Source organism: Denticeps clupeoides, chromosome 13, assembly GCF_900700375.1.
Source record: "Denticeps clupeoides chromosome 13, fDenClu1.1, whole genome shotgun sequence".
NCBI lineage: Eukaryota > Metazoa > Chordata > Actinopteri > Clupeiformes > Denticipitidae > Denticeps > Denticeps clupeoides.
In genome coordinates, this window is record NC_041719.1 from 4560440 (window position 1) to 4586746 (window position 26307).

Below are 26307 nucleotides of genomic sequence, written 5' to 3' on the forward strand. Positions count from 1 at the left end.
CACACATGCAAACACCCACTCACTCCCGCCCACTAGTGGTGGCTGAGCTCAGTGTGTTTGTCTCTTCAGCTGAAGCAGATGGAGGTTCAGTTGGAGGAGGAGTATGAGGACAAGCAGAAGGTCCTGCGTGAGAGGAGGGAGCTGGAAGCCAAGCTGCTGAGTGCTCAGGACCAGGTACTGACTCAGGAGCCTCCATGAATTCTCCTGACCATGCCAACTCCCACCAACACTCAACCAGCCAGCTGGTCTGGGACTCATAGAACATATACATGTATATACACTGATGAAGACAACATTCATTCAAAAGTACAGTTACAAAACACTGAAAACTTAAAATTGTATCAACTTTTATCAGTGAGGTGAAGAGATGTAAAGATAAAGTGCAGTAAACTGATGCTGCTTATGCCTAATAAGCAGTGGCCTAAGGAATTTGCCCCGTAATCAGAAGGTTGCCGGTTCGAATCCCGATCCGCCAAGGTGCCACTGAGGTGCCACTGAGCAAGGCACCGTCCCCAAACACTGCTCCCCGGGCGCCTGTCATGGCTGCCCACTGCTCACTCAGGGTGATGGTTAAAAGCAGAGGATGCATTTTGTTGTGTCACCATGTGCTGTGCTGCAGTGTTTCGCAATGACAATCACTTCACTTAATATACTGAATGTGTGCATTCATATACTGTCTGTAAATGTCAGGCCCCTTTTCTGTTTTACTTATCACAGATAATTATTAGCTTACATCCACTATTACTAGAAGTTTGTAAAAATATATGTTATTCTGTGAGCCCTCTGTGTGAAACTCTGTCACATGCTGCTTTGTGGTGGCCTGCAGGTCAGTCACAGGGACGTAGAGACGGAGAAGCGCCTGAGGAAAGATCTGAAGCGCACCAAGGCCCTGCTGGCTGACGCCCAGATCATGCTGGACCACCTGAAGAATAATGCACCCAGCAAGAGAGAGATTGCCCAGCTGAAGAACCAGGTCACTTCCTGTACCAGCAGTACAAATTTTATCATCCATGACTAAAATCACAGAGAAACAAAGTCTGTTATTAAAGTTCTAAATTAAGGTTTTCAACTCCAAAAAGGCTATATTTTGAATCTAAAATTTTCGGCATGAGCACCATTGTGTTTCATTACTGTACCGTTATACCATTTGAAATCAAATGAGCTTCACTGACTTTGATCTGACCTATGACCTCTTTTGGCAGTTGGAGGAGTCTGAGTTCACCTGCGCTGCTGCCGTTAAGGCTCGCAAGGCCATGGAGGCCGAGATTGAGGACCTGCACGTGCAGATGGAGGACATCTCCAAATCCAAAACAGCTGTAAGTCCTTGACCGTGTTCTTCTGTGCTACGAGGGCCGTCCTTGAGCCTGAGATTATGCATCCAGCTGTCATAGGGCCCTGTGGTGCAGCTCCGCGCAGGGCTCTCGCCTGTCACACCACCCGCAGTGTTTTTGTTGCGGTGCATGGAAAAAATCAATCTGAGCACAAATCACAGGGCGCTTTCATGACACGACGCTCTCTCTCTCACTCTGTCTCTCTCCTCCGACCTCCCCCCCATACCAATCACATCACCACACCTATCCTCACTGCCCTGCCAGCTACAGACTTACAAACTGGAGGAACATAATGACACGTTTCTGAATTTGCACCCTAATTTCAACAAGATGTATCACACATTACAGTTTCATAATGCTGTCACCAAAGAAATACTATTACAGTGTACACCGGAACAGTGGCATGAACAGGACTATATCGACTGAGCGATGGCTGGCAGGCGGTGCTGCGGTTGGCGTTTCAGCTCCGGCAGTTTTATTTTCTTTCGCAGCTCTGCGGTTCGTCTCCTTTCACATTCTGAAACAGGCCGAATATGCCCTTGTCGCCCACAGCTCAGGTCGCTCCGGCCTCCCTGTTGGTGATTCATTCGCTTTTTCTTTTTTTGTTATAGCGGTCAGTCACACAGGAAAAAAAAATCAAAAGCATCCAGATGACACGTTATACATTCTGCCCATCTAAATGTTCCCTTCACATGCATTTCGCGAGCGTAATGTTGCATGTAATTATTGAGTGTTAATTTTTTTTTTATCATTTTTGAGACTGTGAGGCACAGTCTCTTGATTACTTTAATCAATAAGTAATTCTATATGAAATGTACTAAACATTAAGACATTCACTTTGTAATGGCAGAAACACTTTTGCATTGTGTGCTTAGTTTCATAAGTTTCATTGTCATTATCTGTAGGAGTAGCGCATTATTTGTTCACGTTTGGATCATCATGATCATTTGGATTCATATAGTATTCATATGCAAACTCTTGCAATATGGGGTGATTTTTGTCTATGGGGTGGTTTTGGTGTTTCCTTTTGACAATTTGTTTAAATTAAACTTCTTTTCAGAATTTAACCATTCATGTTTGATGACCCGTGTAACATGAGTTCATTCTCACATAGTTAATTATATTGCAAGCATAATGATGGCATCCACATAGATTTGTGTGAAAATATGCATCTTCGCTTCTGTAAACCAAGAACACCCAGAATTTTTTAAAAGCTACAGCAAGAGATAATTAGCAAGCTCATCAAACAAAGTTCTCAGACTAATGACCCGGTGTTTTATGGACATAAATCACCACAGCTTTTTGTGCAGTGAACTCGGTTTGCGTGGAAAAGAAATGGATCTGGTCCATTATACATTCCCCGCTGTGTCCCCAACATTTTAATAAGATGGATGTCACAGTGACAGTGTTTTGCACGACATCCCGCTCCCCTGTTAAGTGCTAATGGACTCATTACGTTCTTTTGATATGCATATTTTCTACACTTTCATGTTCTGTCCTGTGCACTTATTAGTATTGTTGAGGTAATTATACAGTTTGACCAACTGAAGAGATAATTTTCCATTATGCTAATAGCAGTTGCCAAACTTGGGGGCTATTCAGAGGGATTAGGGGATCAAAGACCACAAGATGTTGAGTTAAACGAGAGGTTGGGAAAAAATATGACGTTCTTCCAGTCACCCATAAATGCACCGCTTGTTCTCTTGTGCAAACGGCTGCAAATCTTGGCCTTAGTTCTCCTGACTTCCTCCCATTTCCTGTTTTCCCCTCAGCTGGAGGAGCAGTTGAGCCGTCTGCAGAGGGAAAAGAACGACCTGCAGTCCCGCATGGAGGAGGACCAGGAGGACATGAACGAGCTGATGAAGAAACACAAGGCCGCTGTTGCTCAGGTGACCATCATGGTCGACACCCATATTCTCGTTCGTTTTAAAGACCATGCCGCAGCGCACTCTACGCCTCTCACACACCGCTGGGTATATTTAGAATGGTGTGTTTTCGTTTTTCGAAGCGGGCTTTTGGAGCAGGACACGCATGCTTTTGAAAGTGTCATTGGAATAATCCCCATTTTGAAATCTCAGCATGGGTTGGCTGCCATTGCATGCTAATGAGGGCTCCGCTCAGCAACGTACGGCTCTGGAAGGGATGAAACGTCGAGTGGTCTGCTTCCACAACCGCTAAATGAACACGTACCCTTTAAAGTGAAGCAGCAATTCCCTACGGCTGCTTGTGCTGGACGTGTCATTTGGTTTGCGCAAGTCACGTTGGAATCGGAAGCTCAGCACACAGGCTCTGCGTTTTACGTGCTGGATCTACAGAAACATGAACTCGTATGAGGTTTTAAGAATGGCGTTGAGTCACTGTGTGTTTGCCTCTCATGCCCCAGTCATCTCAGAACCTGGCGCAGATCAGTGAGCTACAGGCCCAGGTCGAGGAAGCCCTGAAGGAGAAGCAGGAATTCCAAGAGAAGGTAAGAACCAATGATATTAGTGAAATACCATGGTATCAACCAACGTTTTCTAAAACACTGTCCTGGGGTGGACTATGGTAAATTACTATGGTAGGCTGGGCTGTGGAGAAGTGACGTATCTGTCATTGAGCCGAACAGTGTGAAATACCAACCCTTCTCCCTTTAGCCAGATCCTGTAAAGTAAGGATGCTGTAAATGCATAAATGTGCTTTGGCCACATGCAGCTGCAGGCTCTGCAGAGTCAGGTGGAGTTCCAAGAACAGTCCATGGTGGAGAAGTCCCTGGTTGTCCGGCAAGAGGCCAAGATCCGCGAGATCGAGACCAAGCTGGAGTTTGAGAAGACCCAGGGCAAACGCCTGGAGGTGAGCTCTGAGGAAAGGTCTGCACACTGGGCAGTCAGTGGGTGCGGGGTCGGAAGGTCACTGGAAAGCAGGAATAATCCTCCACCGCATCTTCTTAGAACATCCCCCTCCAACATGCTGTATTTGCTTATCCTTTCGTGACCTTTTGGTACCGTGGGCAGCGAGTCTGTGCTGCGCGAGAGTTGCTTTTTAGCTCGATGAAATCATCAGGACAGAGCTGCAGGCAACAGGCTGTTCTTCTTCTCACCTTTCCGTCTCCCATTTAACAGAGCCTGGTGCATCTGTCGCGTTTGTGGCATCATGTGTGATTCACTCTTTTTGATATCTGCTGAGACACAGTGGCGAGCTGTCTCTGTGCCGGTGTGGGCGCCATAATTAAAATCTCCTCGGCGCCGGCCGCGCTGGACCAGCGACACGCGACCGACCCCCTTTCCATCTCAGCCAAGGGCTGAACAAGATTTATTTAGACACTTCTAGGCCAAGGTGGCGGTGATGGAACGCTGTTCTGGTCTCCTGATATGTCATCTCTGTGCAGAGCCTGGTGGCGAGGTTGAAGGAGAACGTGGAAAAGCTGACGGAGGAGCGCGACCAGCGCAGCACCTGCGAGAACCGCGAGAAAGAGCAGAACAAACGTCTCCAGCGACAGATCCGTGACATCAAAGAGGAGATGGCTGAGCTGGCCAAGAAGGAGGCAGAAGCCAGTCGCAAGAAGCACGAACTGGTGACTGCGTCTGCGGATTTGCTGAATTATTAAAAACATATCCCCAGCAAAATATGAAAGGCCTTCAACCCGTAACCTGTCTGATTTTGACTGCGACAGGAAATGGATATCGAGAGCTTGGAAGCAGCGAATCAGAGCCTGCAGGCGGACCTCAAGCTGGCATTCAAGAGGATTGGCGACCTCCAGGCTGCCATCGAGGATGAAATGGAGAGTGATGACAATGAGGAGCTCATCAACAGGTAGACTGCAGACACCTCATGACCCAGAATTTCTGTCCCCAGGTTTTTACTGAGAAAAAAGAAAAGTCCTGCAGTATGCATGCCAGACCAGGACGTAAACCTGCATACCAAGGCACAAATAAACATCACTCACTCACAATCCATAACTGTGAGACTGTATACTACTACTATTGCCTAAATAAGGTTTGTTATATATTAAAAATGGTACCTATGAGTTTATCATCAGTTTATTACTGCTATGGCCTTGAAAACACTGACTTCATGTGGTTGCAATTTCAGCAAAAATATATATTTTTGGTGAACAGAACTTAAGTGCACGATAGAGATCACCAAATTCACTTTTCATCAATAAACATTTATTGTATATTTATTGATTTATTCATTTATTGGTTGTCATCGCTCCCGTTATGCTAGTGAGCAACAAAATTATTGGGAGTCATGGGGAGTAAATTTTTTAAAGGCATAACTTACAGGCAGTAAAAGCTGTGAATTGAAGGTCTGAAGGACACATCCCTGCATCTGCGCTGTCATATTCAGCTCCCCCAAGCATCGTTCACATCTTGTTCGTTTGATTCATTTGGATGCTGTCTCCTCTTTCTGTTCTGTTTCACTTTTTTTTTTCTCCCTCGTCCACTGTCCACAGTTTACAAGACATGGTGACTAAGTATCAGAAAAGAAAGAACAAAACGTGAGGAAAAAAGTGCATATGCTTTGATTTAGTTCACTTACGCGCTGACATGGTTCAATAATGATGCGGTATCCGGTGGAGCCCTCCCCCAACAAGCATTTTAGTCTGCAGACCAGAGTAAACGTAATACACGAATCTCGCTACGCTTTCCATACAAGTCCTAGCAAGCGAGTGTAGTGTGAAATAAGAAATAGCAGCCATGAATAAATAATGCAAGCCAGAGGATACCGCATCATGTACCATGAAGGTGACATTTAACATTATCCCATGAATATGATTTCCTGTGCCCTTTTGGTTTTTGCATGGTGCCACATTCTTTGCTGCACGCCCACTGATAACTCAAACCGAGCATGAGTTTGCCCCCGATCACTTTTCACGGCCCTCCCCCACCGGTTTGACCCTTTAACTCTTAAGCGTCAGTTTTACGTTCCGACCCATGTGAGTGTTAGTGTACTTCCTCTCCCGGGATGCCCGTCCACCACCAGGCACGGGGCTTTGCTCCTTATGTAATCCAGCCCCCGTGATGCCAACAAGGCTGTTCCGACTGACTCCACCGGATCGGATCGCGCTGGGTTGTCAAGGCCGCTGAATTTTTCAGAGATGCTCCAGGGCAGGGCAAGGGAATCTCTGCTGACTGCTCTGCAGCTCCATGGGGTAGGGAGGGAGGGGGAGGACGTGTTCATCAATCTGTCAAAACTCTGTGGGGTAAATAATGGATGCCCCTCAAATGTCCTACAAAAAGCTCCCTGTCAGGCCTGCCACTTTCCACCCAAAAAACAAAGCACTAACCCCTTGGCAGCAGTCCATGCCAGTCCATGCCAGTCCTGTGTCAACAGTTCATTTCAATGTTAAGTATCATTAAAGGTTACACTGCTGATGGAGTTCAGAAATTCTCAGCCATTTTTTTTACTAGAATAGTTGCAAAATGTACATGCCGCTGCCAACAGTGGCCATAAAGTTTTAAAGCAAGTTTTTTTTTAAGGTGAACACATAAGGTGAAATTGTCAAGGGCAAAAACGACTGGGACTGGAACTGAAAAGAAAGAAGGAGTACATCTTTTACAAAGCCTCAGAATGCTGTGACTCTTCAGCGGTGTCACACGAGGCGAGTCCTTTCATCTGCTCGCTGGCGCAGAAGAGAAGCGCGCTGTAAGCCGCCCGTAAACCCGAACCTCCAGGGTCACACTGTAGATACTGGGAGGAAGAAAAAATATATCATCATCATCACAACATGCAGAGGGGGAGAGAGGGAATATAAACGCACTAATGAGAAATGTAACCGCGTTTAACAGTGGAGTCAGATTAATGTCCCCAACCCCCCCCTTTCACAGTCAGCGTCTGTTCGCGCTCCCCGTCCCCCCACCCAAGCTTGGCTAGTGGTAATGCGGCCGTGGACACAAACTGGGTGTGACGTGTTTGAATCGCAGACCCCTTGCCTGTCCACAGCTCGCATTTAGACTTTCAGAGAGAGCCCGGGTGTGGTTAACGCCAATCTGGGAGCCCTTCGCCACAACCCGGAGGCCAAACAGGAGTCCGGAGTAAATCAATTCATTACAGTTCCGAGGTTTATAAACCGACTTTACTCTGTAGGATCTGTAACAGGCGCTTTATATAACAACTCGGTGAAAAGGAAGACTAACATGGCTCCTTATTACTATTCAGCGGACAGGGGAAGGGGTAAAAGTAATCATAAAACGACAGACAAATGCATTGACTTGCAAATCCCTGCAAACAGGAAGGCCGGCGGGTTTATCGCTTCAAGAGAAATGTGCAAACAGGCTTGGGATGAGTTCCAGAGGTTCATGTGTGAGGTGCTGATGCTAAAGCGCCTCTCCATCTTTGTTTACCCGCTCTCACTGATGAGCTTAACGTCGGCCGGCAGGCCAGCCCTTATCCTCGATAGCAATTTGCATCAGGAGGCGTTGTGTAATGGCTCGTGCCCGGTGAGCAAAGTTAATTATGGTTTTCAAAGAGTCCTTCAGGTGCTTAAGGCAACGTTTGTGCTTGGTTTTAGCACTTCATTGTAGAGTTTGTACTAGTTAGGAACCTCTCTTTTCTCTTTGGAATGACATTAATAACATTGGAAAGGGGACTTTCTCCAGTTTTAAGATGCAATTAACAGTGTTTTTGAATTTCATTTGGTTCCGGCACTAAATGGGTTCGATGCCAGGCTCACTTGACCCTAGACAGAATAAAAAAGCCTCACCTGGACCTACACACAGTAATGCCAAGTGCCAACTAACCCCAGAAATGCTTCCTGTAACCCTCCACTGTACAACTGGCAGTGGCCATGGGACTCCGGGGCCTGCGGTGCATGTGTCTCTGACAGGAAGCCTTCATTCTCATGAATGGCCGGACTAACAAGAAAGCCAGAACCCTCCTCCTCCCTCACTCTGTCTCATCTCCTTCCTGTACACAGCGAGGGGGCTTCAGACAGCGACTCAGAGGTGGACGACCGCGTGGACGGTGTGAAGTCATGGCTGTCCAAAAACAAGGGCTCGGCCAAAAACCTGTCAGATGACGGCAGCCTGAAGAGCTCAAGGTCAGTAAAGCAGATTCCTCTATATGGGTCTCCTTCCTCATCCTCTTGTCACTGGACCGATGACGCTGGTGGCTTCTTTCGTTTGAGCGGCCTCCCTGGCAAGCTCATTGACCTGCCCCCTAGCCAGCTGGCAGGTCTACATTCTGACTGAGATTAATAGATCCGCCTGCTGACTGATGGCCTATATTTGTTCATCTAATATTCTGCTCTCATTACGTGTAAATTTAGAATACTTTGAACTGTATGATAAAGGACTGAATTTTTCTGGCACTACATAAATCCCACAGTCTTCTGGATTTAAATAAAAAAAATAAATAAAGACAGACACAACAAGAAAGGACTTGCTAGTTATTTGTATCTTCGACAGTGGGAGCTAACTTGTCACCAAGCCCTTTTGGTGTATTTTATTTATCACACCCAGAAGACAAACTTTAAACTTTAATTCCGTCAATAAGTCACAGGACCAGACCACAGCCACTACCAGCACCAACATGCAGATTATCAATTTGCTTATAAATTCAAGCGTCCTGATCTAGTGAAAGTGACAGTATCGAACACCCCCCACCATCCAGGACAATATAGTCTTGGTGGCACTCTGCTTGAAGGCCCTCAATCACTAGTCACAATTCATTTTTTTCCATTCTCCTTCATTGTTTTATTTAATGGCTTATGTGTGTCCATTTCTTTTCTTTTCACACTTGATTCATCTGTCTCTTCTATTTTTGCTCTCCCCTCTCTCTCCATCTCCATTTGTGTTTTTGTCTGTTGCTCCTCTCCTGGCACCATACCACTCTGTTCCCTCCAGATTTGCAGTTAACGTAGATGCGAAAGAAGGAAAAGAATGGAAAGAGGGTAAGGAATGGAAAGAACCTGCCAAAGGGGTAGAGCAGAGCAGGCCTGTGTCTGTGATGAGTTCCCTGAGCTACAGGAAACGGTCAAACCTCAAGGACTCAATCGGAGGCAAAGAGGACAAGAGTTCCCTCCTCAGCACGCTAAAGGAGCAGGCCGACTCCCAGGAAGTCCCCGCCTTCCGCAAGACCAAGTCTCGGAACTCTGATGGGCAGGATGAGACGTTCTCTGTCGGCTCATGGAGAAGGTCCCAGGCCGGGGACGATTTAGATGACTGCGGCTCGGTCATCTCGCAGGCGTACTCTGAGGCGGCCAGCCAGGCCAGGAAAGGGATGGAAAGCCGGTGGTCCGAGTTCGACAAAGACTCGGTGGTCTCGTCGGTGGCGCCGAGCCGCGTCTCGACTCGCCGCACCATGCTGGACCTGGACGACGATGACGGCAAATCGACGGTGAGCGCGGGCCGGTCCAGCCCGCTGAGCCGGCGGCGCAGCTTGTCGCGTCTGGAGCCTCTCAGCTCGCCGGTCAGCCCGACCTTCAGCAGGCGGTCCGGTGGGCGGAGCCCGGGAAGCGCGAGCCGGGCCGACTCCCGCATGTCCCTGAGCCGCAGCTGTCGCCTGAGCGAGTTCGGTGTCGATGACGACGCCCGGAGTACAGCGTTCAGCGAGGGCCGATCCAGCGCCTACAGCCCTCGCTCGGTCGGCCGGAGCATGTCGATGCCACCACAGGCCCGGGCCACCGACGCCAGCCCCACCGACACCTCCGACATCAAGCCCGTTAGCCATCGCAACTATCTGGACCCTGACCTGGAGAAGGCCATCAACGAAGTGCTCAGCTTCAAGCCCATCAAGTTCAAACGCACAAGCCTGGAAGACTCGGAGAGCGAAGGAGGGAAGAAAGGCGACGAGGAGGCTGGCGAGCAGAGGAGGAGGAGCGAGGCAGACAGCGGGCGGGGCACGTCTAGCGTGAGACGCTCTGCTTCATCTCTTGACTTCATGAGACCTGCTAGCAGCTGCAGCACCAGGAGTAGTCGAAGCAAGAAAGGCAAGAGCAAGAAGAAGAAGAAGAGGGACAGTTCTGAGTCCGACAGCAGCTCCTCAGACGATGACCGCCGGAGGAAGAGCTCCAAGAAAAAGGGCAAGAAATCGAAAAAGAAGTCTAAGAAGCACAGCCATTCCTCATCTTCGTCCTCGTCATCGTCCTCGGAATCAGAGTCCAGCTCCGAGACAGACACCAGTTCTGGAGCTTCCACCATCTCCTACCGTAGTTCCAGCAGCATCAAGAAGTCCCCTGGGAGACCGGCCTCGGGGTCCGACCAGGAGACGCAGCCCAACGCTGAGGGTGAACCAGCACCCAGCAAGAAGCAGGATAAAAAGAGGAAAAAGAAAGTTGACAATGTCATGATGAAGTACCTCTACATGCCTGACAGTGACTGAAATGGAGAGTAGGTGTTGGCAGGCTTGGAGTGAGGATTTCCACTAGCATGGCGTGACACTAACCCAAAAACCAGTTTGCCGTTCTCCTGGGTCATCGTTAATGCTAATTCAAAGCTCACCTAATTCAGACATTCATCTGTGATCCATTACATGCATGAGTCTACATAACACTAAATAGCACTGGCGTTTATGATTTGTTTGCGTCATTCACTCTTTTGTGACTGTTTGCTCTACACCAGTGCATGTGGACAGAAAATCATTTGGCTAAAAATGCAGATGAGAAATTTAAAAGCACTCTTTTGAAATGTGATTTAACTACGTTGACACTTTCCCAGTTACCCTAGAGTTTTTACTATTGTGTGGACCAAAACACGGACAGTTTTTCCTTATATGTTGTGGAGTAGCTTGATCTGCTTCGCACTGATAAGGTTATAAGGTTAATATATGCCTGAGGTGGACATTCCATGTGCAAAATGTTTTTGTGAACCAGTTGAGTAGTGAGCAGTGGTGGACTAAGTACACAGGCCGTGCAATTGAGTTAAAGTAGAGATACACAATGTACATTTTTCAAATATTAAAATAGTACAAAAGTATTCTACTTTAAATGTACTGTAAACGTATAGTCATTTATTTGGGTTCTACTGTGTTTTGTAAGTGAACTCTTGCTTAACCAGCTAACTTGAAGTTTGAAGTTTAGCTTTATTGTCATTTCCGCTATGTACATGTTAAGACGGTACATAGTGAAACGAAATAACGTTTCTTTGGAAACTGGTGCTACATGTTGACAGTGCACATATTGATGGTGCATTAATAGATGATATTACAGATAGATGATTATGCAATATAACAGAGGTAGAGTGTGTGCGTGTGTGTATGTGAGGGTGTCAGTCCAGAGTGGAAAGTCCCTGAGTGTTCAGGTGTCTGATGGCCTGTGGGATGAAGCTGTTGCAGAGTCTGGCAGTGAGGGCCCGAATGCTTCGGTACCTTTTTCCGGAAGGTAGGAGGGTGAATCCTGCATGTGAAGGGTGTGTAGAGTCCTTCACAATGCTGGTGGCTTTCCGGATGCAGCGTGTGTGGTTAATGTCTGTTATGGAGGGAAGAGAGACTCTGATGATCTTCTCAGCTGTCCTCACTATCCGCTGTAGGGTCTTGTGGTCCGATACGGTGCAGTTCCCAAACCAGGCAGTGATGCAGCTGGTCAGAATGCTCTATATTTAAGGTCAAAAGACTGTCACTTTTGTCACAACAGTCTTTCAACAGAATGTCTTAAATTTGTCCGACGCTAATTCAAATAATTAAAACATTGAAGGCAAGATTTACTACAATATAGGAACTGGTGTTCTGATATAAATTCAGAAGCAAAATGCATAGGTGACATTAGGGGGCGGGTCTTGCAGTGTCCCTTTTTACTTGCAAATGTAGTATTTTCCAAAGGGAAATACTTAAGTAGAAATACTGTACATGAATAAAACAGTACAGTAGCGAATTACATTTCCTTTCTTTCTGTCCACCTCTGGTAGTATGTTTCAGTGCATTAGGAAAGCCTCTTTGGCTCGGTTTGCTATGGCTTTGTTCGGGTTGTACAGAACTTTTTGTCTTGCTGATTTCTGCACTGCACTCGAGTGAAAATGTTGTCGGTACCCTTGCATGTGTAACATTGCTGAATGTCACCCCAGCAGTGATCGATTTGGACACCGTTTTCTAATGGTCTTCTTTGCCCTCCTTCTAGCCCCCCGTCTGGCAGCCAAAGACGGTTCCACCTCAGCCGATCCGATGAAGAGGAGGAAGAAGAGGAAAAAGAAGGCGGCGCATCCCGAGGCTGTTACCGCTCTCGATTCAAACGCAGCAGCTACCTGAACGACAGCGACGGCGAGGGAATGACCACAGCATAGCAACACAAACACACACACACACATTTGGATGCATGCACACACACACAGAGACCCTTCGTGCTGCATCCAGCCACTCAAAATCCCAGACTAAACCATTATGGGTGCCCGCATATGATACGTGCAACCAATACGCTAAAAGCTGCAAAGAGCAACTATACCAGCATGGAAGCGGAATCGCCACATCCCAGAATTATGTCAGCAGTGGGACATGGGGACGGGGCAGAGGTGCCTTTACAATATGGCCTACAGACTGGAGCTTAGCGGTTCACCGTAGGACTCTCCATTCAACATGACCACTTCACTGTACCTCACTCACTTCAGCCGGAAACAGCGTGACTCTCGTATTACTGTTATTATCGAGTCGTCGTTATTGCTCGTACTTAAATGCGTGTACATCTTTAAAGGATCGAAAGGTGCTCGAGAATGAGCCTTTCTTTGCTTTTCTGCCGCTTTCTTTTACACCTTTGTTCCATATCCAGTGCCACGGCTAGTTTGTTAACCGCCTTCACCCCCCCCCCCCCCCCCCCCCCCCCCCCCCCCGACTGCTGCTCACCTCTGTAATGGTTGCACCCGAGCCAAAGAAGCACAGAGTGTGAAGGGGGAGAGGAAGCAACTACCAAATATATATATATAAACAACCCTTTGTTGCAAGTGCGCGTGCATGCTGAGTTATTGCTTCTTCACTCGGAATCTCTGGAGAGGCCGTAGATTTAAGTGGTGCCCCCTCCCTCCTCCAAGTGGCTTTGCTGCCGGCCGCGTGATTGGACGCTTCCTGTACTTGCTGAGCTTTTTTTTGAGTGTGTATGTGTATATATGCGTGTGCAGAATATGACTGCAGCGTGCACTGCCTTGTCTTCGTGAAACTTTCTTTTTGATGACTGCTGGGGGAATGGAAGAGCCGGACCCCGATTGTCCCAGGTCTGCCTGTCTTTACTTCTTTACTGTTAGTCACCCTCATGCCTCATTTTTTCTCACATCAGTGGCTTTCCAAAGGGAATGAATTTGATGTGTGACTCATGGTGGAGGACCAGTATCCTGAGCTCTGTGCCAAGGCTCATTCTTCTCCTAAGAACAACACATTGGATTTGCCACCAGGTCGACTTGACATGGTTATGACAGCATTCTTTTTTTTTTTTTATTACCGAAAGAGAACAGAAACAGAATGACAGTATGCTTGCTTTTTGTTGTTATTCTTTTGCTTGTCTCCATAGTATTTATGATTTAGCAAGATGTGCCAAAACGTTTCAGGGTTTTCAGCGGGGTTGAAGCATTTTATTGCTGCCTTTTCATTTTAAGGGAGTTTCTGAGTGTATTTAACGTATTTTTCCTTTTTATAAGTCCCTCCACGACTCCACCTTCTTTTCTATGCAGTCGATATTTGTCTTCAATTTGAAAAGCGAGCATGTTTTAAGATTAGCCCTCATCAACAGAGTTAACATTGCTGGCTGTACACATTAATATAAATATATATAAATATCTGTATGAGTTTAATTTTAGCTTTCGGAAATTGTGTTTATTTTCTTTATTGAACAACAAAAACCGAATGACCACTTGTTAAAAGGTAATTATTTTGCATTACTGTTTAATATATTGTAAATAAATGATGGTGATTGTTTTACCATGCCTCCGCTGTGTCTCATTTCACCCATTCTCTTTTGCACTAGATTCTTGGGGCATCTTCATAGGTGAACTGAAAGAAACTTTGTAAATAAAGTGCATGAAGCGACTGCTTGCCTTTGTTAAACTGTCAGGCCTTTTGGTTCAGCACATGTCAACAGGCACGGAAAAGGAAATGTTTTTTGATTTGAAAAGCAACCACCAGTAGCCTGCAGATCACTATGATTATGGATTTCAATCAAATATGTGTAGTATTCCAGGTGCTGGTCCCAACAGAGAGCATGCTGGGAAGTCCTGGACGAATGCAGAAAAACCACGGCACGTGACCCAGCCCGCATATACGTCTGGTCTGCATCAACAGTCGACTCAGACTACACTTTGGGCATAGTTAACACGCTCTACTGTACTATGTACAATGGTAATGAACATTCAAGGAGCATCAGCAATGAAACATCAAATGCAGAATTTCTAGATTATAAGAAATATTATCTGACCATAAAGAAACCTCGGCTAAAAACCGCATACATCGGGGACAACCTGAGGATGCACCTGAGGACCACAGTCAGCAGCACAGGTCCATAAAGTAAAAATCATTTCAACAATTCGCTTAAGAACGCTGTTCATAATGTGGCTGCTTGACCAACCATTCACATTTCCCCTGAATGAATATGAATAGTATTCAAATCATTTCCATGGTGTGAGATTCAAAAGGCCCACTCCAGGCCTTGAGCAATAATATAGCACTGAAGTGTAGAGTGTGTTATCCGCTCGTCCAGAATCGAGCACAACCAGTACTCGCTTGTCTTGTCTACACATTTCAAGGTTTAGATAAAAAACGCCTTTTGCAAATCAGGTGGCTTTTTAGTTACAAGCAAAAAAGAAAAAATGTGCTTAAATATTGCACCAAGTGCAGGTTTACGTTTGAGACATTGAGTTACTGAGACTGGTGAACTGCCGATGTTACCATGGCTACGGGACTATTTCTTTCTCTTTTATTAGCCAGTGGCTGTGTTTTTGCAGTTGTGGCAGCCCGCAGCCTCTGGGTAGCTCTGGAGGGGGCATGCAACAGGAAAAATAAAAAAAAAAACCCGATTTCATGCCAGATTTCACCCGTGAAGAGAGTCTGAGGAACGTTCCCTTCATCCAGCAGTCACAGTGGGAAGGAGAGTTTGATTTATGACGAGTACTGTTTATTTATGATATAATTGTTAAAGGCACTGTAAAGGTGCTTTATCTCAGCACCACCCAAGGCAAACACCCCAATATGATTGGTTTTTATTTTACAGGCATTATACAAGTGAGAGTACCATCCAGGCATCAATTGTCTTTACAAAAAAAATAAATCATCAATCATTCTGATGAATAGAGATTTGTTACATTATTTTAACATTTTCAAGTCTTTCTGTGATAGTGTTCATTCATACAATTGCCTAAACAAGTTAATAAGAACAGTTCCCTCTGTAAATGCTTTCAGAAGCTTGCATTCGTTTTCAGGCAGCCCCTTATTAGGTAGCTAAAAACTTTTTTTTTACAGATAAAATATAATGCAGCGATTAAGACAGATTAATGGTTTGACTGAAAGTGCGTAACCAGCCATTCTCTGCTATGCCTGCCTGGGGCTTTTCTTCCGGCGAATCATGCAGGAAAATGGCAGCTAAGTTGCAATTCCTCCATATTGGTCTACAGATCCATTTAACTGAAATTCCACTTTTATTTATTTCTTTGAAATCGGCATATTGTGGGGGTTTTTTTGGTTGAGTCTTCCCTCTACTGCGCAGAACCGGCGTGGGGCTGGAAGCGGCCGATTCTGAACGGAGAGAGGTCATGAGACGGCACCTGCCCCATGGTGAGCTCATACAGCACCTTGCCCACCACGGGAGCAAACTTGAAGCCGTGGCCTGAGGTGGGCAGAAAAGGCAGCAAAGCAGTGACAGGCAAATTAATCTGAACTGAAATGAAGTCAGAAACCACATTGGCCAAAAAAAAAAAAAAAGGGTTGTCCAAGCTGTCACCTTTCCTCAATAAGCTTAAACCCACCGCCCAACCAAAGAGACGTGTCCCCAACTTTTGGCAAACAGAGCTCGAATTAAATGTGCAGCCATAGAAACTGACAAGATCCGCTCCAAAAAAAAAGTACATTAATCCCACGATCAAACAGAACTGCGCTCGGGGCCGAGGACACAGAGGAACAGCAGAGGAACAGCAGAGGGTTAAGTGTATTTTAAGCGCTCTGGATTTAGCCCCCTCCGGGTGCTAAACGGGATCGTGCCGCTTTAGGAGTCATGCGCCACTATCACTGATCTGGCCACCAGAGCACAGTCAGGGTAAAACCCCAGCACCGCAATGTAAACAATGAGAAGGGCAACGGTGACGAATCCTCTGTCCCTTTGCCGTCTTCATGCATTATTAAGGCGGAAGAATAAACGCCATAAATCATAAGCTCGCCGGGTGGCAAAACAATAGTGTCTCTGGTTATGAGACGAAGGCCCAGTGGTCCGCCGTTAGGGTTCTGGAAATCGTTTCTCCAGCAGCGGTCTACTTGATGAATAGCTTCCTGCGCCCGGCTAGAATGCCAACTCTCAGGGACTATCAGCTGCACCCTCATCACCCCACCACCGGTTCTTTAACGTGATTAAAAGAAGCAATTAATTAGAGCTGTAATTATCTCAAGGAGGTTACGATGGCCACAGACGGAACGAATGCCGGGAGAGCCCTGCGGCCCTGAGGGGGGGAAGGCAGATATGGCGGAGCCCATGGGACAGAGACACTGGACTTAACTCAGACATTAAAGGGTTGAGACCCTTGTCCTTTAACAGCGTGCCTGGGCTTTGCAAACTAATGAACTAACACACTTTTCTGGGTTTCTGAGTTCTGGTTTGTGTAGCCTTTTGGGTTATAAATGTCTTCACCTACCTGAGAATCCAGCACCGATCACAATGTTGCGGTGAGCTGGATGGTAGTCCAGGACAAAGTGTAGGTCAGGTGTGACCTATAGGAAGGGAAAATACAACCTAGTTGGATTCGTTGTTTCTGGTCGTATCGATCTGTGTATAGGTCATGATTGACTCAGACTTAAAAATTATATTACTCATGAGACAATAATTAGTTCAGAGTAGGGGTGTTAGAAAATATCGATACAGCAATATATCGCAATATTTTAGGTGGTGATATTGTATCGATACAAGGACATCAAATATCGATATTATAGTTTACAAAATATGGTGATGCCTCAGTCCTCTACAAGCACCACACCAGCCTTAGATAACGGATAAATATCTTCTTTTCAATCGTATTATTTTATCTCACGTATCGTGACCCGTGCATAGTCAACGGTATCATATCGTATCATATCGTGAGATCCATGCCAATACACACCCCTAGTTCAGAGCATGGATTTAAACGAAAATGTTCATTTTTGGAGTCTGTGTTCTATTGCTGACTGCGGAGCTAACAAAATAAAGTTTCATTTCATGTACTCTCTGACAGTAATTTTGATGTTTGGCTAAATGCTAAGAGGCTGGGGAAGTTCTTGAGTAGTGCAAAGACAAAAAGAGCATAAATGTACTGCAGTAATCCATGTTGTGGGGGACAAGAGAACCTCTGAGCGCTCACGCATGCTCACTGGAGACTTACTGTATACATGCAGCTCTCCACTACAGCAGGAACAGGCACCAGGCCGGGGAAACAGCGGCTGACGTAACGTTTCAGGATCTCCACGTCACTGCGGTCCGTCTGTCCGTCTCTGTCGTCTGGGTCTGTCTCACTGCCCGTGTGGTAACACACCTGCCAACAGAGGTGTGCGTAAGCTTTTACTCGACTTTTACTTCACCTCTTCTGGGTGCCTTGCATCGCGAAAGCAACAGAGAGAAAATGAGCAAGTGATTTAGAGAATGTGACCCCATATTTCTCAGCCACAATTTGTCTGAAACAAGTGAATGCATAAGTGGCAAAAATTGACGAAACGACGTCATGAGTCCTGCCCCACCAATTACCTTCATCAGCCCTGGGTACTCATTGGACGGCAAGCCATAGATGTCGTGGCTGGCCTCTTGCGACTCCAGCTGGATGAAGCAGGGGAAGCGACGGTTGACGCTGTACGATCCTGCCACTTTCTCCTTCCAGTAGCAGACGTTGATCTTCAACACCTGTCCAAACATGCAAAAGTTCTCGTAGAGGTCTAGAGAGCGATCTTATTCCTGTCTCATGCTGACAACCCGACGAAGAGGGCGATGGGAGGTCTGCCTGGGTCTTCCCAGCTCTCAGCATCTACGTGCAATTATTAAAGTAAAGAGTTCAACTGCTCAGCACTGTTAACAGCAGCGTTTTCATTACATTAATATATTTACACTTCATACAAATCATATCTTCAGAGAGGGGTAATGAGGCCCTTTCAGCTTTCAGCTTAATGAACTAGCGTGCCACTCCAGTCGTACTGGCTGCTCATGCATGGCCGCGAAGGTCCTAGCAATTCTGATAATTAATACCCCCTCCAGCGCTAAATGAAAGTGTAACACATAAAAGATGCCACGTGACACGCCGGTGACACGCTCATAAACACTGGAGATTGCTGCTTACGCAGCTGTAATTAACTGGGAGCGTGAGGGTATAGGCCAGCTAGGGAGAGAAGATAAATGCTCTGCTGCTGCTGGAGACAAGGCTCAAGGGGGTTCATTCCAGTGCGATTACCAATCTCCACGCGGATTTTAGTGGTGCTGTTAGTGGCGCGGCGCTTGCGCTCTACCTGCAGTGGGAGGTTCAGGCCGATCGGCGAGAGAACTTTGCTGGCCCAGGTCCCTACAGTTATCACCAGACTCTTGGCCTGATACACGGCAGCAGCTGTCGTCACCGTGACTACAGGCCCAGGCTTGATGTCAGTCACCTTCTGGCCGTCCTTTATCACCCCGCCGAGCACCTGGAAGAGCCTCTGCCACACACAGTTCAAAGGAAGAGGGTCAAAAATCCAGTAGAATTGCACAGAACCACCAGCTCAGCTTAGTCTCACTTGTGTGGTCAAACAGAGCTCCTCACGGGCTTCAGGATCTTCTCAGCTTTTAGGCATCAATTACTACCGATTAAAATGTTATACTGATGCCCAAAACAGAACTGTAACTGGGCACCCACAATGAGGTTTAAAGTGGAGAATATTGTGTCAGGGTGTCAGAACCTATTATAAGAAAAGGATCAAAGTCTGAAACTATCATAAGCCATAAAATCATAAAACTGATGCACTTGATTAATGTATTGTGTGTATTAAATTAATGAAGTTCACCTCGCTATATCTACCTTTAGATCTGATAGAGTAACCCAGCCCCACACTTCTCCTTTAACCAATCCTTTAAATACTACATACACTTCAGTGTATGATTTTTGCAAACAATGATTGATTGAACGTTGAATAATTCTGAATATTTTACAGAAGATCATGAAAAAAATTTGTATTTGTAATAGAGAAATATAAATAGACCATCACTTTATTATCTAAATGTCATCAAAGTAACTTGCAGTATAAACAGCATACAGATGTTATATCGCCTCCCTGTGGTCTCCGAAATCTACTGTTCCAGACTACATGAAACACATAAACACAAAAATTCTGAATTCTACTGAAGTCCATAAAACGGCACTTCAGAAACCTTTGATGAAATATTTATAAGGTATGAACTGAGTATGAGCTCAGTGGCAATTATCTATCCCCTTTGAGGTAGGTCTTTGAGGTAGCAAGAATGCTCACATTCTGTAAACACCTATTCCAGATCAAGAGATCAACTGAAGATATTTATATGGCCTACGTTTGGACAGCTCTTCAGGTGAAGTGAAGTTCAGTTGTGGTCATCCTCATCAAAACTTTGTGCAAAGAAACCAACCTTTGAAGAAGGGATGCCAGATGCCTAATAAAAAAACTGCACTATGGGATGTGGATTGTTCTAGTGTGGGAGGAACATACTTGCACCGCTGAGAGGGCACGGTCAGCATACAGTACTCCAGCCGTGGTGTCCACCAGGGCTCCATCTCCGCCCGTGAGGTTGACGTTGGGGATGTGCTGGCTGAACTCCTCTGGATTCAGGATCACCAAGGGCAACTTGTTCCTCTGCATCGCATCTTTCATCAGCTGGTAGTCCTTTCCAGTCTCTGGGCCCATTAGCAGAAGGCCTGTTTGCCTGAATGTACAGAAATAAAAGCTGGCACGATCAAAATGTAGAATAATTGCTTTGTCTGCTTACTTCATACACGCAAAAAAAATTATTCAAGCCCCTCTGAAATATGACATATTTACATATAGTTTGCTTTGTTTAATTATATCAATTTTAAAATTATACATGTTAATTTAATAGCGCTAACAGTTTCACCTATGAGAAATTAGTTTGTTTAGGGAACCGCCCACTGAGCATTTGCCTTTTCTCATTTGTTCTGCAACACATGTGGGGAGAATGATGCATTTACTGACTTCAACATGACGTTCATTCCTCGGTAAGTAATTTTGTGTATGTTTTACATTAAGCAAGGTGCATTTTGCTTGGTTATAAGCTGAAGCTGCAAGTAAGGTCACGTTAGGCCAGGGGTGGGCAAACTACGGGCCGTGGGCCACGTCCGGCCCGCTGAAGACTGGTGTAGAATTGCCGAAATAAAGTCATATAATTATGATGTCCTGTAAAGACACTTTCACACCGAACGCGCTGCGCTGCTCTGCTCTCTGACGGCCATTATTTTCTGTGCCCTGCGTGACGAAAGAGAGGCAACTTGCCCACCGCGGCCCAATTTCACATTTGCCAAACTTTGACCGCTACACGAGCGGCGCATTGAACGCACTTCACTGTATAAAAATTCATTATTTGTCACATGCACAATCACGCAGTATGATACGCAGTGAAATGCTTATGTGGCTGCTGTTGACCTCAGAACTAGTAAAAGAGGTCGGAGCAGTTCGCAACGGCAGCCAACCTCACCGCCGCCATCTTAAAAGATCAGAAACAAAAGCAGGGTTCACTTTAGGATAGAGGAGGGGATAAAAAACAACCCCCAGGTTGTACTGCATGCGTTCATTTTTTATTTCCTATATAAATTATCAATCCTATATCGATCCTATATCAAAACGTACATTTGTTATATCCTATATCATTTTTGCAACTACTGTCATTCTTGGCACAGCAGTATCTTAATAAAATGTTATTAATCAGGTCAATTACCAATTACTGGATGATATAATACGCTCGATATGAAAGCGGCTGTCCATCTGCGCGATGGAGCTGAAGCTCTTCGCCCGAACCCGACCGGTTTTTACACTGACACCACGCAATGGAGACGGTGCCACTTGAGATGTGTGATACCAATAATTTCACTTTCGATCCGAGTTAAAAAAAAATTCAAGTCGGTATCGTCGATATCGATCCAATACTGATAATTTATACAAAAACTAAATGGATTTGAAAATATCAAACTAAAAAGTGTGTGTCCTGCATTGCCATGAAAAAAAAGTGCCCTTTACATTGCTGAGTGGTCAAATGCAAAGTTGTCATTGTCACCTTTTCAGAATTCAAGCAAGTGAACTTGCACCTCTAATGTATTTATTTAATCTTTTACGGTTTGATCAGCATTACAAAGCTTCTTGAGGCAACCTCCTACTGATCGTGAGTAATTGGCACAAGCTGATTCATATTATGGTCATTTGTTCGGTGTGATATATGTTTATTGTCTTTGTTCTCCTTTTCAGGATAATATATGTGGCAGTGCAAAGAATGCAGTTTCAAAGAATTAATTTTCAGTTATGAAGCTTTTACATAAGTACTATTTCAGTTCACTGCTCTTAAATCCTTTTTTTTTTTTAAGGTAAACTTGCAGTCTGATTTGAAGTCTAAAGGTTAATATATTGATGTGTGTATTTAATTATTGAATTGAGGGTTACAACCTCGCAAGTGATTTCTAGGTTGTTTTAACATTTAAAACTACAATGTAAGCTGCACTGTAAATCCTTTTGTGGTTTTACATGTACATTTACAGCATTTATCAGACGCCCTTATCCAGAGCGACGTACAATCGGTAGTTACAGGGACAGTCCCCCCCCTGGAGCAACTTAGGGTTAAGTGACTTGCTCAGGGACACAATGGTAGTAAGTGGGATTTGAACCTGGGTCTTCTGGTTCACAGGTTAGTGTGTTATCCTCTAGACTTACTTCCACCCTCTTTTACTGTTTTTTTTGTTGTTTTACTGGCTATCAATAAAAACACCTCAAATGGGTTTAGTCTCATGTGTTATTTGGAGATAAAATGGAAAACATAACTTAATAACTTCATTTTCTATGAATAGTATAAGTTTGAGTTGGACATACAAATCATTTTCACTTATTATTGTAGCTGCATTTGACAAAAATTAGTTGGACCAACTCAATTAAATTATAGTGCATTGATATACGTCATTTGAGTTGGAGCTCTATATATTTATTGGATGGAAATCCTGCCCACAATTTAATTGAGTCCATCCAATGGGTTTTTTTTTTTTCCAGTGTAGGTGCAAGGTGAAACACCTTTTCCAATACTGCCATAAACACAGATTAAACACCATTAGTTTCTGGGTCTGATTAAAGTTTACAATTCCAAAAAACTGACATTCTAGGGCATTCACTGGGTTTGACATATATTTAGAGAAAATCTTTAATAGCGTTCACAGATATCAGCTGCATAAGATTTCACCTTTAAAAAAACTCAAACTATAAAAGATGTACAAAATGTCCACGTGTTGTTCAGCAGAGACATTTACTGATGTTAGTAAGATAACCAGCTAGCAGTGGCACGCTCCATTTAGTATTTGATCTCGTTTCAAACAGGTGGTAGTAGCCTAGTGGGTAAAACACTCGCCTATGAACCAGAAGACCCAGGATCAAACCCCACTTACTACCATTGAGTCCCTGAGCAAAACACTTAACCCTGAGTGTCTCCAGGGGGGACTGTCCCTGTAACTACATATTGTAAGTCGCTCTGGATAAGGTCATCGGATAAATCCTGTAAATGTAAAGAATAAGAGCGGCATCGGGTGAAATGCTGCCCTCTATTGTACGGAAAAGGAATGTGCAAGGCAGCCAAGTCTTGCACGCTGCACCTTTAAGCATGCAGCAGTTGTGCTGTAGCTCCAAGCTCAGGTAGCAGCGACATTGTGACAGACAGCTCAATTTAGTTCTCTTCATAAACAGAAGCTTAACAGAAAGTTTATCGCTCCCCGTCCAGAAGTTCTAAATTCGCAGGATGAATGATAGGAATCAGAGGTTCACCACCATCTGCGACTTGCTATGATTCATGGGCACCAGCCAAAGGGTACCAACTATTTATCAGGGAGTTTTATGATTCTGGGAGCCGCGAGTGATGAGTGGCAAAGGAAGACAAACAAGGAATGGTGAAGACGGTGTGTAAATTAATTGCATCATACTAAAACGACATATTAAAAAAGTTTTTAAATCGTTTGTCTTGCTTTGCCCCGACTATCATGGACAATCAAGCTGCATTTGTTGCGGGACAAATTAGCTGTGTGTATTAAGGGAAAAGCTTTGATTAATTTCCACAGTGATGAGCTGTTTGTCTATGACAGTGGACACCTGCACAGCTGGACTCCGGCCTCTTTCTCCAGCTGGGCCCACAGCTCGTAGCTCTCCTCCATCATGTGCGCGTAGAAGTCCTCCTTGTAGGCCTTCCGGATGATCCGGGTCTGGCCATGTGAACTCCCGCGGGAGTGCGGCAGGACAAACTGCAAAGTCGGAGAATGTTTTTTTTTTTTTTTTTTTATAATTTATTTATTGTAATGAGATGAGAATAAGTGCGGTTTGGAGTCAGACAAGCAGATAATCAGACGGGAAAGAGACATATTCGTGTATGAGAGTATCTTTAATTGGACTCCAGTATCCAGGTGTCTAGTTCAGAGCTTTTTTCAGGACCAACTCTCTAGGAATAAGGGGAACATGTGATACCAGGCGAGAGAGAACAAACCTAGAAGACAATGAAAGTATGTAGGTGCTTTTAGTCAAATTTGCTGCACATTGCTCAACGCACTGTCTGCGTCGCGCTCGCAGTATTCTAAAGGACTCCTCCCACCCGGCCCACGGACTGTTCTCTCTCCTGCCTTCGGGCAGACGCTTCTGTCTACCACGGACAAGAACCAGCAGACTTAGGAACAGCTTTTTTCCCAGAGCTGTCTCCTTGCTGAACTCCTCTGCCCCCCCCCATACACTCCCGATAATCACTGTCCTACCCATTTTTGCACATGTTTGCATATAATCATTGCACTGCCTTTTTTTTTTATAAATATGTTCATATTTATTTTCCATCCCCTGCACATATCACTTTATGTAAATACATAACTTATTCGAACTGTATCCTGCACGTGCTACTTATTGCACTTCTGGTTATACCTAAACTACATTTCGTTGTACATGTGTAATGACAATAAAGTTGAATCTAATCTAATCTAATTATGATAAATTCATTTTTTAGGCTTCATTTCCGCAGTCGGTACAGACCTGTTCCAGGAGAAGAGTCTTCCGCTGGTTCTTGGCGAGGTGGTACGCGGCGCAGGAGCCCTGGATCCCGGCACCGACCACGATGCAGTCGTAGACCGGAGACGGCGGCTGGGCGGCCATCCTCGCCGACTCGACACCGCGCCGTGACTGCGCCTGACGCGGCCACGCTTCCCCCAACGCACCGCGGTTCCGGGCCAAGGGTCGCAAACGGCGCTTATGTAACACTGACCGACGGTTCTCCGGGGGGGAGAAAGTAGCGCGTTACGTAACAGCGAATGGTTCACCCCAGGCGACCCGCAGGCTGCACCGCTCTGCCAAATACTGCTCCTCTGTGCCTTACGCACATCCAGCCTGCTGGTATTGCGCGCTTTACACTATCATGTCGACGATTTTTACTTATCTGACCTGATTAGGAAGTCAAAGTGAAGTGACCGTCATTGTGAGGCACTATGACACACCCCAGCCCGCCAGACCAGCCAGGGACAAAGCGACCCGGAAGCGGAAATGAGAACGGGCAGTATAAAAAAAAAGACCCCGAGGAGACGCTGCCCGCTCTTTGTGTGAAATTATTCCACCCCCAAATAACTCGACTTATTGACCACGACCTTTGCCTGCCCCTCTTGAGAGGATTGAAACTCCTGGCCACGACTTCTGCCCGTCCCTGACATTGAGCCTGCCTGTCCCTTGTGTTAAAACGTGATTCATGCTCGCCTACCTTCCTGTCCAGCCCGCGCTCTCCCAAACTGTCCTTAAACCCGCCATCTTCCTGTTCTCCTCTGCCCATGTGCTTCCCACGGATCCAGAACTGCCGCTGCGCTGCGGCACGTCCACTGATTCCTTCCCGTCCTCACTCACCGAAAGTCTACCCGGCGCAGACCAAACGCCTCTGGTCCTACTCCCCAGCTCGTCCAGTGTCCTCTCCCTGTACGACTACATATCACTCAAAACATGTCTGCAAGTGCGTCAGCGAATTGTCATCGTGACACCTCTGCTTTTAACCCATCACCCTTGGTGAGCAGTGGGCAGCCATGACAGGTGCCCGGGGAGCAGTGTGTGGCACCTTGGCAGTTCGGGGACTCGAACCGGCAACCTTCTGAATACGGGTCTGCCTCCTTACACTTTTTTTTACTTTACTTTACTATAACCTACTGACAGCAGGTTTGTTTGGTTTATTCACATTATGGCAATGCAAAAATATTAGGTGTAAGTGATAGATTACTTAAATTTTTTTAAAGCTTAGCCAGCGTCCCATTTTTTCAGTGTAAGTTCAAAATAATAAGTCAAGAAACATAAGGCAACATACCTGTTTAATAAGGCACAAATATATAATGCACAAAAAAACTCTTTATTTCACATGTATTATGTATTATGCAGTGTTGCATGTAGATCAGCACAAATCTTTTGTTGGCGGCGCTTATGGTACTCGTACAGAAGCTGTTCCTCGGCTGCTCCTCTTGTCCAATCTGCGGCCCGGCGGTGACCTGAGATGAACTGACGATGAGCTGCACGCTTCTGCCATTCATGTTCGTGTTATAGAAGTCGGAAGCAGGGAGCGCTTGAGTGAGAGGAGGTTAGTGGTGCCGGCCGTCCTGAACCAGCCCAGCCATGCGTCTGCCATAGGTCTGCGGACAGCAGGCCGAGCAGATGGATCCTGTGGATGGGTCGTGCT

At 45.6% G+C, this 26307-nt stretch overlaps 2 protein-coding genes across 16 annotated transcripts in view; one reads left to right on the plus strand and one right to left on the minus strand.

The window, feature by feature from the left end:
• The window catches only part of myo18ab (myosin XVIIIA b), a 73083-nt gene extending 58942 nt beyond the window's left edge, over positions 1-14141 (plus strand). For 10 of the 14 annotated variants that reach the window (XM_029000359.1, XM_029000361.1, XM_029000360.1 and 7 more), the window contains 12 exons: positions 70-174; positions 827-973; positions 1203-1316; positions 3104-3220; positions 3715-3798; positions 4023-4160; positions 4696-4881; positions 4981-5120; positions 5764-5808; positions 8227-8349; positions 9155-10639; positions 12361-12498. In XM_029000359.1, coding sequence (XP_028856192.1) covers positions 70-174; positions 827-973; positions 1203-1316; positions 3104-3220; positions 3715-3798; positions 4023-4160; positions 4696-4881; positions 4981-5120; positions 5764-5808; positions 8227-8349; positions 9155-10631 — 2676 coding nt within the window. In that variant the 3' untranslated portion in view covers positions 10632-10639; positions 12361-12498. Of the gene's footprint in view, positions 1-69; positions 175-826; positions 974-1202; positions 1317-3103; positions 3221-3714; positions 3799-4022; positions 4161-4695; positions 4882-4980; positions 5121-5763; positions 5809-8226; positions 8350-9154; positions 10640-12360 lie in introns of all 14 variants that reach the window. The other 4 variants (XM_029000362.1, XM_029000357.1, XM_029000364.1 and 1 more) reach the window with 3 other exon arrangements.
• The window catches only part of pipox (pipecolic acid oxidase), a 29528-nt gene extending 4093 nt beyond the window's left edge, over positions 1-25435 (minus strand). Inside the window, exons 1-8 of one of the 2 annotated variants that reach the window (XR_003751641.1) lie at positions 24639-25435; positions 23721-23869; positions 20085-20298; positions 18882-19064; positions 18133-18285; positions 17774-17923; positions 17054-17129; positions 5592-7001 (exon numbers count right to left, since the gene is read on the minus strand). Coding sequence is in view for 1 of the 2 variants with exons in the window: in XM_029000367.1 (XP_028856200.1) it covers positions 15908-16038; positions 17054-17129; positions 17774-17923; positions 18133-18285; positions 18882-19064; positions 20085-20298; positions 23721-23869; positions 24639-24758 (1176 nt within the window). In the remaining variant the exon portion in view is untranslated. Of the gene's footprint in view, positions 1-5591; positions 7002-15313; positions 16039-17053; positions 17130-17773; positions 17924-18132; positions 18286-18881; positions 19065-20084; positions 20299-23720; positions 23870-24638 lie in introns of those variants that run through there. The other variant, XM_029000367.1, reaches the window with a different exon arrangement.
• Between the last annotated feature and the right edge of the window lie 872 nt (positions 25436-26307).